The 14,112-nt window shown below is 44.6% G+C and overlaps 1 protein-coding gene across 2 annotated transcripts in view; it reads left to right on the top strand.

The window, feature by feature from the left end:
- Positions 1–14,112, top strand: part of itga2.2 (integrin, alpha 2 (CD49B, alpha 2 subunit of VLA-2 receptor), tandem duplicate 2) — a 216,607-nt gene that overhangs the window by 107,514 nt on the left and 94,981 nt on the right. For both annotated transcript variants that reach the window (XM_085972514.1, XM_085972511.1), the window contains exons 4-5: positions 3,787–3,878; positions 12,590–12,704. In XM_085972514.1, coding sequence (XP_085828640.1) covers positions 3,787–3,878; positions 12,590–12,704 — 207 coding nt within the window. The remainder of the gene's footprint in view (positions 1–3,786; positions 3,879–12,589; positions 12,705–14,112) is intronic.

Here is a 14,112-nt window from a genome sequence, read left to right as displayed (position 1 = left end):
GATTAGTGATGATCTTATTGAATGGCAGAGCAGGCTCGAGGGGCCAAGTGGCCTATTCCTGCTCCTATTTCTTATGTTCTTATGATTTTTACAGGTTGTTTTTCTCTTTACCTCAATTCTAATTTGGTTGTTCATCCATTTTGGATCATGATTGTGTAATCTGAGATAGTTGGTTTTAGGAATGTATTTATCCTGCCTGCTCAGCATTATACCTTTAAACTTGTTCCACTTGACTTCCACTCTATTTGCTTTTGTTGTCCTCATTTCATTTCATTTAGCCCTTTTAAAATTGTCTACCTGGCTCCTGTTATTAGGTATTTCCAACTTCCAGATCACGTTAAACTTGTTCATTCTGCTGCTGCTGTCCCCAGGGATGCTACAACTTCAATTTCCTGTGTGTTGTCAGTGTTATTAGTAAACACCAGGTCAAAATTAACTCTGCCTCTTGTCCTATTTCTTGATGCACTGAATAATGTCATGTACTACATCTACCGACTCTGAATCTAAACCAGCTATATTTTCCCAGTCTATGTTAGGTTGATTGATGCCCTCCCAATTAAATTAACTTCCCTGTTCTCACAAACCTCTCCTATCCCTTCAAAGAGCAAACTCTCCTCCTTCTCATGCTAACTTGACACTATGGTAGCCCTAGTGGTTATGGTATTGAACTAGCAACCCAGAGGTTGTATGCTCAAAGCCAACATAGCAAGTTATGAAATTAATTTCAGTAAATCTAATCACTTGTGGGCTAGCACCAGGAATAATAATCATGAAACCTGTTGGATTGTCATAAAACCCCAAATGTTTCACTAATACCCTTCAGGAAAGGGAATCTGCCACTCCTACCCAGTCTAACCTATATGTGACTCCAGTCCCACACTATGTGATTGACTATTAATATCCTTGAGGCAACTAGGGATGAACAATAAATACTGCCTTAAACCTGCTGACAAGGGTGATGCTGTTGTTGTTTGGCGAACTGACCTCTACCTAGCGGAAGCTGAACGCCAACTCTCCGACACCTCCTCCTACCTCCACCTGGACCGTGACCCCACTACCGAACATCAAACCACCGTTTCCAAGACTGTCACTGACCTCATCTCCTCTGGAGATCTTCCCCCCACGGCCACCAACCTCATAGTTCCGAAAACCCCGCACAGCCCGCTTCTACCTCCTTCCCAAGATCCACAAACAGGACTGCCCTGGTAAACCCATCATTTCGGCCTGTTCTTGCCCCATGGAACTTATCTCTTCTTATCTCGACTCTATCTTTTCTCCCCTTGTCCAGTCTCTTCCCACCTACATCCACGACTCTTTTGATGCCCTCCGCCACTTTAACAGTTTCCAGTTTCCTGACCCCAACCGCCTCCTTTTCACCATGGACGTACAATCCCTCTACACCTCCATCCCACACCCGGATGGCCTGAGGGCGCTCCGCTTCTTCCTTGAGGCCCAACCAGTCCCCATCCACCACCACCCTCCTCCACCTGGCTGAGCTTGTTCTCACATTGAACAACTTCTCCTTTGACTCCACTCATTTCCTCCAAATTAAAGGTGTTGCTATGGGTACCCGCATGGGTCTTAGCTATGCCTGCCTTTTCGTGAGATATGTGGAACACTCTTTGTTCCAGTCCTACTCGGGTCCCCTCCCTCACCTCTTTTTCTGGTACATTGATGACTGTATCGGTGCCGTTTCCTGCACTCTCCCTGAACTAGACAATTTCATTCACTTTGCCTCCAATTTCCACTCTTCCCTCACCTTCACATGGCCCATCTCCGACTCTTCCCTTCCCTTCCTCGACTTCTCCATCTCCATCTCTGGGGATAGGTTATTGACCAATATTCACTACAAGCCCACTGACTCCCACAGCTACTTGGACTAAACTTCCTCCCACCCCGCCTCCTGTAAGGACTCTATTCCATTCTCCCAGTTTCTCCATCTCCGCCGCATCTGCTCCGACGATGCCACCTTCCACACCAGTGCTTCTGACATGTCTTCCTTTTTCCTCAACCGAGGATTCCCCTCTACCATGGTTGACACGGCCCTCGACCGTGTCTGTTCTATCTCCCGCACTTCTGCCCTCACCCCTGCCCCTCCCTCCCGGAACCACGATAGGGTTCCCCTTGTCCTCACCTTTCACCCCACCAGCCTCCACATTCAACGGATCATCCTCCGCCATTTCCGCCACCTCCAACGTGATCCCACCACCAAACGCATCTTCCCCTCCCCTCCCCTTTCAGCATTTCGTAGGGACTGCTCCCTCCAAGACACCCTAGTCCACTCCTCTATTACCCTCAACATCCCCTCCCCTTCGCCCGGCACCTTCCCGTGCAAGCGCAGGAGATACAACACCTGCCCTTATACCTCCCCCCTTCCCACTGTCCAGGGCCCCAAACACCCCTTCCAGGTGAAACAGCGATTTACTTGTACTTCTTGCAATCTAGTATACTGTATTCGCTGCTCACGATGTGGTCTCCTCTACATTGGGGAGACCAAACGCAGATTGGGTGACCGCTTTGTGGAACACCTCCGTTCAGTCCGTAAGGGTGACCCTGAGCTTCCGGTCGTCTGTCATTTCAATTCACTGCTTCATTCCCACTCAGACCTCACCGTCCGTGGCCTCTTGCATTGTTCCACGGAAGCTCAGCATAAGCTCGATGAACAGCACCTCATCAAACGATTAGGGACTTTACAGCCTTCCGGACTCAATATCAAGTTCAACAATTTCAGATCATAACCTCGGCCCCTATTATATTTTAATATATTTTTTATCCACACCTTTGGTTTGTGCCTTTTCCTTTTTTTCTCTCCCACATGGCAGCTGTCTCTCATTCTGCCAGCGCATTTCACACTTCATCTACAGTCATCTTTTGTCTCTTTACCTGTCCTATTACCATCTCATCTCGTCTTAAATATCTCTTCATGTCTCTTCACCTCCCAGACCTTCCCTTTTGTTCTTTCATCCCCTCCCCCATTTCCCAGCCCCCAAACTGGCCTTTTAATCTGTTTCATTTCCTGCCTTTTTTTTCTCAGTTTTGAAGAAGGGTTTCGACCTGAAATGTTAACTCTACTTCTCTCTCCACGGATGTTGCCTGGCCTGCTGAGTTTTTCCAGCGTTTTCTGTTGTTACTGCCTTAACCATGTTGCCTGCCTCCCACAGACAAATAAAACAACCCGAATGTTAGCTTGGATTTTTTTTCATTAGAGGTACCGAACTGGAGTGGTTCGATTAGGCGAGTTCTATAACGGCCAGGTGATCTGCTCCAACAGATTACTGCCCATGTGCTGAAGACAAAAACGTACCCTTTTATATCCCTGAATGTTATATTCATTTTCGTCCTCTAGATTTAACCATGTTTCTGATATTCCTACAACCTTGTAGTTACCTGCTGCCACAACAGCCTCCAGTTCCAGCACCTTGTTTCTAAAGCTTCCAGGGTTCTTATAGCTTTGCTTCCTGTTGCATCTCCCAGTGTCTGCCTGTTCCTGATCTCTGATTTCTCTCTCTCTCTCACTCATTCCTGAATAATGGATGAACATTAGGATTGCTTTTCGCAAATAAAGTCAAACTCCTCAGTTTTAAAATAATCTGCAGAATAAGCTTTCATTGATTAATATATTTTTAATAAATGCATTTAATTTATTAAACTAGTCAATTATTGTTCGACCAAGCGCCATTTAATTGACTGAACAGATTTATTTTTATTGACAACTGTGTTACTTGCACTGTATGAATTGAATACCAAAATACAGTGTTTTATCCATTGTTTTGGTTGATCTTTCAGATATAATGACATATCCAAATGTGACAGAGATCAAGCAGAACATGAACGCTGGTTCAACACTTATCAGGAATGATAAAACTGGTGGATTTTTGGTAATTACGAATTTTCAGACTAAATAGTTATACAAAGAGTACTACAGGTGTGATACTGAACCTACAACATACTCATCTTTTGCCTCTTACACAATTTCCGCAGCGTGAGTGCTCTTGAGTAATGTTAACAGCTAGTGAAGATGGTTTTTCAGAACCAGGTGAAGAGCACATTAAATAAAACTGTTTTAATTCGGCAACTTTCACAGTAAATTTACAGAACTGTTAGATGATTTTAAATAATATTTGTTCCTCTTGGTATATTACTCCAGTCTTTCCTTAAATGCCTTTCCATATTGGGGAAAGATTTCCTTTGTGTGCTTTATGTAGTGAAATATTAGACCTGTTTATGAAGAACAGGTTTACGATCGTGTTACATATTGCACAGAGTTCCCCACAGTTGCTGCTTCTTAATCAAAAAGGTAGCTAATAGTATATGTAGCAGACTCCCAATCCATTTTCCTTCAGATGATGGTGCATTGGAAGCTGAAGGCACACCACACTATATAGTTCAGCAGTTCAGTTAACCTGTTTTATCAAATAAAAAGAAAACCTCTTCCCCTTTTGGGTTTATTTGTGTCATGTAGAGAGAAAGGATCTTAGCTCCGATAATCAAGAAGTAGAATCAGTTTGGGCGTAGCTAAGAAACAGCAAGGGGCAGAAAACATTGGTGGGAGTTGTTTATAGGCCCTCAAACAGTAGTTGTCATGTAGGGCAGAGCATAAATCAGGAAATTAGAGGCGTATGTAACAAGGGTAATACAGTGATCATGGGGGACTTTAATCTACATATAGACTGGGCAAACCAAATTTGCAGTAATAATGTGGAGGACGAATTCATGGAATGTATGCAAGACAGTTTTCTAGACCACTCTGTTGAGAAACCAACTAGGGAACAGGCTATTTTAGATCTAGTATTGTCCAACGAGAAAGGGTTAATTAATAACCTTGTAGTAAAGGGGCCTTTAGGGAAGAGTGACCATAATATGATAGAATTTTATATTGAGTTTGAAAGTGCTTTAGTTAAATCTGAAACTAGGGTCTTAAATCTAAACAAAGCAAACTATGTAGGTATGAGGGGCAAGTTGGCTAAGGTAGATTGGGAAACTACATTAAAAGGTATGACAGTAGACAAGCAATGGCTAGCATTTAAAGAATTAATACATAATTTACAACAAATACATATTCCTTTAAGGCACAAAAATCCAACAGGAAAAGTGATCCAACCGTGGCTAACAAGAGAAGTTAAAGATAGTATTAGGTCAAAAGAAGAGGCTTATAATGTTGCCAAAAAGAGTAGTAAGCCTGAGGATTGGGAGGATTTTAGAATTTAGCAAAGGAGGACCAAGAAATTGATAAAGAAAGGGAAAATAGAGTATGAGAGTAAACAAGCGAAAGACATAAAACAGACTGTAAAAGCTTCTATAGATATTTAAAAAGGAAAAGATTAGCAAAAGTAAATGTGGGTCCCTTACAGGCTGAGACAGGAGAAATTATAATGGGGAATAAGGAAATGGCAGAGAAATTAAACAAATACTTTGGGCTGAATTATGCCGGCGTTCAGAGTGCGGGTTTAGAGGTGGGTCTGCTGTCAAAATCAAAATGGGTGACAGCGGGTTGGGAATCCGCTACGAACCCGCCTCCATGTAAGTTTCCAAAGTGTCAGGTCTGCATTTCAGAACAGACCCGACACCAAGCAGCGGGGGAGGCATTTAAGATAATTAACTGCTTGTTAAGTGCTTGCTTACTACTATTTTGCCAGCCTTTTTCTATTTTACTACATTTTTAATGGGGTTCACATTGTTCGGAGATCACGTCAGGAAAGTAGGTGGGTTCTCTATGTCTCCCCATTGCTGTGAATAGGTGACAGCTGCAAAAGTGGTATGAAAGCTACCATTTTACAGCTGGTCACTTTCCAATGTCAGAAGCTTGAGCCTTCAGGATTTGGAAGACACTTTTGAGCTGCATGCAGTTTGGAAGTGTTTGGAGTAAACTCTCTATCATAGAAGTATAGAAAAATAGGGGCAGAAGTAGGCCATTCGGCCCTTCGAGCCTGCTCTGTCATTCAATATGATCATGGCTGATCCTCTATTTCAATACCATATTCCCGCTCTCTCCCCATACCCCTTGATGCCCCTTGTGTCTAGAAATCTATCTATCTCATTCTTAAATATATTCAGTGACTTGGCCTCCACAGCCTTCTGTGGTAGAGAATTCCACAGGTTCACCATCCTCTGAGTGAAGAAATTTCGCCTCATCTCAGTCCTAAATGTCCTTCCCCGTATACTGAGACTGTGACCCCTTGTTCTAGACCCCCCAGCCAGGGGAAACATCCTCTTTGCATCCAGTCTGTCTAGCCCTGTCAGAATTTCAATGAGATCCCCTCTCATTCTTCTAAACTCTAGTGAATACAGGCCGACTCGACCCATTCTTTCCTCATACGACAGTGCTGCCATCCCAGGAATCCACTGTCACCTCCTTGGAGCAAGCTCTCTCACCATTGACAGATCGCTTCTGCCACCTCAACTTCAGCTGCCATCTATTCTGGCAACATCGGTGCCCTTGAAAAATTCTCACCTTGATCCTCTGAACCCCTCCACGATCAGCCCCAACACCAACATCACCAGGTACACCAACATCACCAACAACAATATCAACCTCCTCTGCAATCACCTGATGCTGCACAGGACACAGGGCATCAGCACTGGACAACATTGCTGCCTGGAGGCCAGGGATGGCATCACCATGGCCAGATTTACTTCACTTGACGCTGTACACCCTGGCTGTCACAGGATGTGACAGGTTAACACCACCCCACACCATCATCATAAAGCATTCCTACAATGACCAAGCCATTCCTTTCACACTCATTACCATTGCAGGGGATACTGTTATGTCTCACCATTCACTGCAACTCACTAAGATATTTCCAAAGGTGAGCACAAATCTGTAGAATAAGGCAAAGTGTTGAAAATAAAGATTTCAATGTTTGAGAACATAGTAACAGAAAATTTACATGAGCATTGCATAAATCACCCAAGTGCCTACCCTTGTGTGTTGTTAGTTGGTATGATTGCACTAGGATGAGGGTGAGTGTGAGGAGTGGCTAGTGAGATGGGGAAGTGATAATGTAGATAGAGAGGGATGGGTGGAGGTGCAAGGTAAGTTGGTGTGAGTAAGGATGTGCAGGAGTAGGGTAGGGAAGGCAGAGTTATGGGGATGTGATGAGTGGCACAGCAGGATGTTGAGTGTGGCTTTGCAGTAACGTTTCGTGATCTACTGAGATAATTGAAAGATTTGCGCCACTGCAGCCTGGTCCTCCTGACGACATCCTGGCTTGTGTCCTCCTCTGCAATGTGCAACCAGGCTGCGTTGGTCTCCTGGGGAGGTCTCTTCCACCCTTGGAAGGGAAGAGAACCTCCCTGCATGCTGTGACTCCCTCCATAAGCATATGGAGGGAATCATGGGAGAGCCTGGGTGCAGCCATGCACCTTTTTGCAGTGCTTGTCAGTGTTTGCAGTACCTCAATGCTGCAGAACACTGACAGCACAACTGTCAAAATGAATGCGGCCATGGTCCCTTTAAGGAAACCGGCAGATGACGCGTCATCAAATGACGTCACCACTTCCTTTTAATTGGCTAGGAACCCCGCAAGGCACGATAAACAAGCGCTACTGTATTAACGGAAAATCCTTTTTACTGAGCAGTTGCAGTTGGGAGTAAGACTGGAACCCGCCAACCACCTCTCCCACCGCGATCCCGCCTCCACTGGTGAAATCGTGGCCTTTGTAGCTGTCTTCACAGAAGAAGATGCAAAAAACTTCCCGGAAATAGTGGAGAACCAAGGGTCCAGCGAGAATGAGGAACTGAAAGAAATTAGTATTAGTAAAAAAAATAGTACTGGAGAAATTAATGGGACTGAAAGCTGATAAATCCCCTGGACCTGATGGCCTACATCCTAAAGTTTTGAAAGAGGTGGCTATAGAGATAGTGGATGCATTGGTTATCATTTTCCAAAATTCAATAGATTCTAGAATGGTTCCCACGGATTGGAAAGTAGCAAATGTAACCCCACTATTTAAGAAAGGAGGGAGAGAGAAAACGGGGAACTACAGACCAGTTAGCCTGACATCAGTAGTAGGGAAAATGCTAGAATCTATTATTAAGGACGGGGTAATTGGGCACTTAGAAAATAATAATAGGATTGGGCTGTCAACACGGATTTATGAAAGGGAAATCGTGTTTCACGAATCTGTTAGAGTTTTTTGAGGTTGTAACTAGCAGAATAGATAAGGGGGAACCAATGGATGTGGTGTATTTGGATTTTCAGAAGGCAGTTGATAAGGTGCCACACAAGAGGTTATTAAACAAAATTAGGGCTTATTGGATTGGGGGTAATATACTCGCATGGATTGAGGATTGGTTAACGGACAGAAAACAGAGAGTAGGAATAAATGGGTCATTTTCGGGTTGGCAGGCTGTAACTAGTGGGGTACCACAAGGATCAGTGCTTGGGCCTCAGCTATTCACAATCTATATCAATGATTTGGATGAGGGGACCAAACGTAATCTATCCAAGTTTGCTGATGATACAAAGCTGGGTGGGAATGTAAGTTGTGAGGAGGATGCAAAGAAGCTTCAAGGGGATATAGACAGGCTAAGTGAGTGGGCAAGAACATGGCAAATGGAATATAATGTGGAGAAATATGAAGTTATCCACTTTGGTAGGAAAAATAGAAAAGCAGAGTATTTTTTAAATGGTGAGAGATTGGGAAATGTTGGTGTTCAGAGGGACCTGGGTGTCCTTGTACATGAATCACTGGAAGTTAACATGCAGGCACAGCAAGCAATTATGAAAGCAAATGGTATGTTGGCCTTTATCACAGGAGGATTTGAGTATAAGAGTAAAAACGTCTTAGTGCAATTATACAGGGCCCTGGTGAGACCACACCTAGAGTACTGAGTACAGTTTTGGTCTCCTTACCTAAGGAAAGATATACTTGCCATAGAGAGAGTGCAACAAAGGGTTCACCAGTCTGATTCCTGGGATGGGTGGATTGTCCTATGGGGAGAGATTGATTAGACTAGGCCTATATTCCCTAGAGTTTAGAAGAATGAGAGGTGATTTCATTGAAACATACAAAATTCTTACAGGGCTTGACAGGGTAGATGCAGGGAGGATATTTTCCCTGACTGCGGAGTCTGGAACCAGGGGTCACAGTCTCAGAATAAGGGGTTGGCCATTTAGGACTGAGAAGAGGAGAAATTTCTTCACACAGAGAGTGGTGAATCTTTGGAATTCTCTACCCCAGAGGGCTGTAGAGGCTCAGTTGTTGAGTATATTCAAGACAACGATCGATAGATTTTTGGATATTAAGGGAATCAAGGGATATGAGGATAGTGCAGAAAAGTGGAGTTGAGGTAGAAGATCAGCCATGATCCTATCGAATGGCAGAGCAGGCTCGAGGTGCCAAATGGCTCCTATTTCTTATGTTCTTATGTTATGTACCATTCTCCTTCTGGAGTTTAGACAGGCAATCTATTCCAACTGCTGTGCTAACACAGCTTCTAAACCAAACAGCAAAGCCACTCATTCCCCTCACCCTTTTCTCTTCCCTTTGGATAGTACCTGACCTTTGCAGGACATCGCATGGCGAGGGAAACAACTCAAATTAGTATATCGCCATTCATGCAACAAAACATCCCAAGGCCTTTTACAGAGGGAGCAGTGGACAATGAGCAGGCAGCAAGAAATAAATTAGGGGAGGCAATGGTGAAAGAGGTAAGGTTTGGGAAGGTGTTTGAAGGTGGGGACTGAAACAAGAAGGAGATATGAGAGGGGAATTCCAAAGTGCTGGAGCATGGTAGCTGAAGGCAAAGGGGTAAAGGGGACATGCAGTAGGCTGGAGTGGAGTTCAATTAGTGATTAGCTTCAACAATTGCCACATAGAGCATTGCGGGGCATGAATTAGACCTATTCAATGATACAGTTCAGTGGAGCTTCTTACCACAAGCAGATGCAGCAACCCTCTCGTTATGTTGCCTAATTCAGCGGGTCTAATGGCCCCAAAAATCCGCAGAGTTTCAATCCTCGCATTCACTCCGGGATCGTGTCCAGCGCTGAACTCCACCAAAGTGGAAGAGCCTCCAGGAGCGGGTCTTCACCAGTGTGAAGGTGCATCTGTAGGCCAGCCTAAGCCTAAGGGGTGCTAGGTGCAGGGTCCCCCCCCCCCATCCTGCCCCGCCCTGCTCTCAGAAAATGCTGGGCTGTGGCCTCAGCAGTCCTGTGTCAGAGGACTGCTTTACATTTATTTTTTTAATTCCCTCCCCCTGCCAATCTGCAAAGGTTCAGGTACTGACCCCAGCCTGGACCCCTGGGTGGAACTCACTTCCACGCTTTGAGAGGCCAGTATACCTCATCTCATCCAGTGTCCGGGACCCAAAGTTATGCCAAGTCCCTTTGAGGCTTAGGAAGCAGGCATTCATAAGGACTTTCCCGTGCTTTCCTCAGCCTCGCCCCCTCCACCTCAGTGGCCTTGTTTGAGGTGGGAGGAGGCTGTGCCCCCAAACAAGGCCAATGCAATGCTGGAATCCCGGGTTTCTGCTTCCTGGTGGAATTTGTAGTCATTCCACCTGACTCCCATGGGTGTCCACTGAAACAAATGATCAATTTTGAGAAAAGTAGTGACACTGCAACCAGATTGCACAGAACCATGTGTGTTGAATTTGTTTAGGATGCTGAGTAATGCTCAAAGAGTTAATAGAAGGTAAATCTTCCATCAAAAATAATGGCCTTGCATTTCCACTTTCAAACATTCACACTGCTTCTCAGTGGGGGGTTGGGGGAGGGGGGTGGCGGTAGTGGAGTCTGAAGATTTTCAACATGAAGTTATGGTGGGAGATCAGGAGAACTCCTGTGCAGATATATTTACAAATCAAATTTCAAAGGAATTCGTAATTGTGTCTAACACAGTGATATAAACCCTTTTTTAAAGATTGTACATACAACGGGAAGAAATTAGTATAATGATAATCTATGTTCGATGTAAAGCTGGCAATTACAGATTTCTCCAGGAACATGGTTTATGTTAGCCTCTATACTTAGGGATTCTAGCAGACAGAAGTTTTTGTAATACGTTTTTGTTCATAATGAGGGAGTTTCATAATTGGTATCTCTTGCAAATCAGACTGTTAAAAAGATTTATGATTAACTGTAACTTTATATTCATCTTGTTTTAATAGTGAGGCCTCATGACCTCACTGGGAAAAACTGGTTTGAAGGAGCTGCTAAAGTTAACAGTGTAAAGGAGGTGAATCATTAGCTCAACTGATCTCCTCCTCCAAACCAATTTCCCGAAAGGAAGTCATCTGAACTGGAGCAGATTGTCTCTGGAGTTCCCCAGTTTAACTCCAGGAGTGGGGTGGGGTGGGGGGGAAATTGAGTGAGTAGCCAAACCAATGGCTTGTCACCACCTGCTGCCACTTCCAGGTCTTCTTACCAGAAGTAACATTCAATATATCTGCCCAAATATGAGTGGTTATATTGAAATGAAATGGAAATGGTAAGAATACATCATATGGCTTACACATCATTAGCACATAGCAACACTGGATGGTGGAAATTCCGTGCATTCCTGATATAAAATACTGCTGTGGCCTGCAGAGGGACCACCCACACCAAGACAGTGTGATTTATCACAGTGTGCTTGGTTACAGTGCCTCTATCGCCGTTGTTAATTTTTTTTTAATTACATTTTCTTCAGCTGCCTTGCAGTCACCCAAGCCAAAGTGTACCATTTTCATTAGCCCTGTAGAAATTTGGGGCCAAAATTGTTTATTCTATACTATGCAACCACGTAATAACCTCAACCGATGTTTGTGCTTGTGCTATGGGAATGAGTGATGTTCAAAGAAGATGCCGCAGAGTGAAGACAGGGGGCTTTCAGGACCCATGCAAACCACTACAGGTTGTGAGGGGCAGAATGCTTTCAGGTGCATGCAGCAATCACCTTTTCTTTGGTGAAAGCATAGCTAGCCAGTGTCCTACCTTGCCCCTTCTAATGAGCTCAGTGAACTTATATCAGCACTGCTTCCTTATGCACTGAACTGTACCGGCAGATTTCAATTTTCAGCAATTTGCTGCCACACATCCTGTCCCATTGTTTTTTTGTTTGTTTTTCTTTATTCGTTTATGGGATGTGGGCGTCACTGGCAAGGCCAGCATTTATTGCCCATCCCTAGTTGCCCTTGAGAAGGTGGTGGTGTGCTGCCTTCTTGAACCGCTGCAGTCCGTGTGGTGAAGGTACTCCCACAGTGCTGTTACGTAGAGTTTTCCAGGATTTTGACCCAGCGACGATGAAGGATCGGGGATATATTTCTAAGTCAGGATGGTGTGTGACTTGAAGGGGAACTTGGAGGTGGTGGTGTTCCCATGCGCCTGCTGCCCTTGTCCTTCTAGTTGGAAGAGGTGGTGGGTTTGGGAGGTGCTGCCGAAGAAGCCTTGACGAGTTGTTGCAGTGCATCTGCTCAGCGCTGACAGACCTGACATCTGGAAAGGCGCATTGCAGCAGGTTGACAGCGGGGTCCCAACCCGCTGTCAAAAATAGCAAATTTCCCACCTGACCCACCACCAATCTTGCCCGCTGACCCCCCGGAAAATTCCAGCCAGAGTGTTGCTAATGACAGAATTAATTTATTTTTCCTTTCCTCTTTCAGACTTGTGCTCCATTATGGGCACAGAAGTGTGGCAAGCAGAATTATCCAACAGGATTGTGCGCAGATGTAAATTCAAACTTCCAATTATCAAAAACCTTCTCACCTGCTCTTCAATGTAAGCTATTTTATTCCAGATGTTTTGAATCCATTGAGGCGTTCTACTGCATGTACTGTAGACTTAATACTAGAAATTGTCAGACTTTCTGAAAAGAACATTATTATCATCTCATAACGTTTCAACTCTCATGTTTTAATGAGCATGTTCTTTGGTTAAGTAGCTCTGCTAAACAATTGCAGCCAGTCAGATCAGGATGGGGAGTGGGTAAGTCCCCCACTCCATCTTAGCTGCTTCTCCCCACCTGGTTTCTGCCAGGCGGGTGAAGTTACAATCAGAACCAAGCTGTAAGATCCTAATTTAGTGCTCCCCTTAACCAGAGTGCAATGTGATGGGTTAGTTGCATAGCTATTCATTTTAAAGGGTGAATAGTGTGTTGGTACCATTGGTTCCCAAGGATTGAAAAGGGTGAATTGTTGGTGTGTTATTTTGCCTGTCCTCATCAGGTCATTGAACTTCTTGTGGCACTGGTCTGCAGTTCGGGGCAGAGAGAGTGTTAGATCCGTGGTTCAGTGGATATGCTATTATTAAATAATCACACGGATGCTGTACATGAACAATAAACAGGTCTTTACTGGAGGAGGGTAGTCTCTAGACTGGGGGTACAGAGGCATGCGCAAAGCTTATATACCGGTGTGGTCACTGCCGGTACTACAGTATACAGGAGCTGTAAAAGTAGTTCTGACTTAAAGGCACATACACTACAATTCCTCCCCTTTTAGATTAGTAGTGCCCCTAATATTCAAATAACAATTAACATTTTTAACATGTACATTAAACAACAAAAGTCCATTTATAGATTCAGTCTTTGGGGCGGCTTCCTGACCCTTTCGGGATAGCGCCTTTCCGGAGGTTCTTGTTCTTGGTGCAGAGGCGATTCTGACCCCTTTTCATCGGGTAGTTCATCGGGTTCCACTGCTACTGGGTCTGAAGTAGATGCTACCTTTATGTCGGGTTCATCCCCAGGTACTCGAGACATGGGGTTGACACGTTCCTGTGACGCTAAGATCTGATCGACGTGGCGTCTCACAATGTTCTCCCCGACATCCACTGTGTACATTAATGGCCCCTGCCTTGTACATATCGTTCCGGGTTGCCATTTCTCTGTTCAATAGTCACGGGCCAAGACTGGTTGCCCTACATTGAAGCTCCTTCTCGGCTTCTCATTGATGTGCTGGAATTGTTTGTCCTCAACATTTCTTTGCACATTTGGTCTGAGCAAGTCCAGACGAGATCCCAACCATCGGTTAAAGAACGTCATGGCCGGGGTCTGGTTGGTAACTGCATGTGTCGCGTTTCGGTAGGCTAATAAGAAATTGTCCATCTTATGCTGTAGTGGAATTTCATCGTCGCACATGGCCTTTATCGCCTTCTTAAAGGTTTGTACGAACCTCTCAGCCAATCCATT

This window comes from Somniosus microcephalus, chromosome 2, assembly GCF_052327205.1.
Source record: "Somniosus microcephalus isolate GS21.2 chromosome 2, FLI_Smic_1.0, whole genome shotgun sequence".
In the NCBI taxonomy this organism is placed as follows: domain Eukaryota; kingdom Metazoa; phylum Chordata; class Chondrichthyes; order Squaliformes; family Somniosidae; genus Somniosus; species Somniosus microcephalus.
The sequence above is the reverse complement of the archived record's forward strand: the minus strand, read 5'-3'. Positions and strand labels throughout refer to the sequence as shown.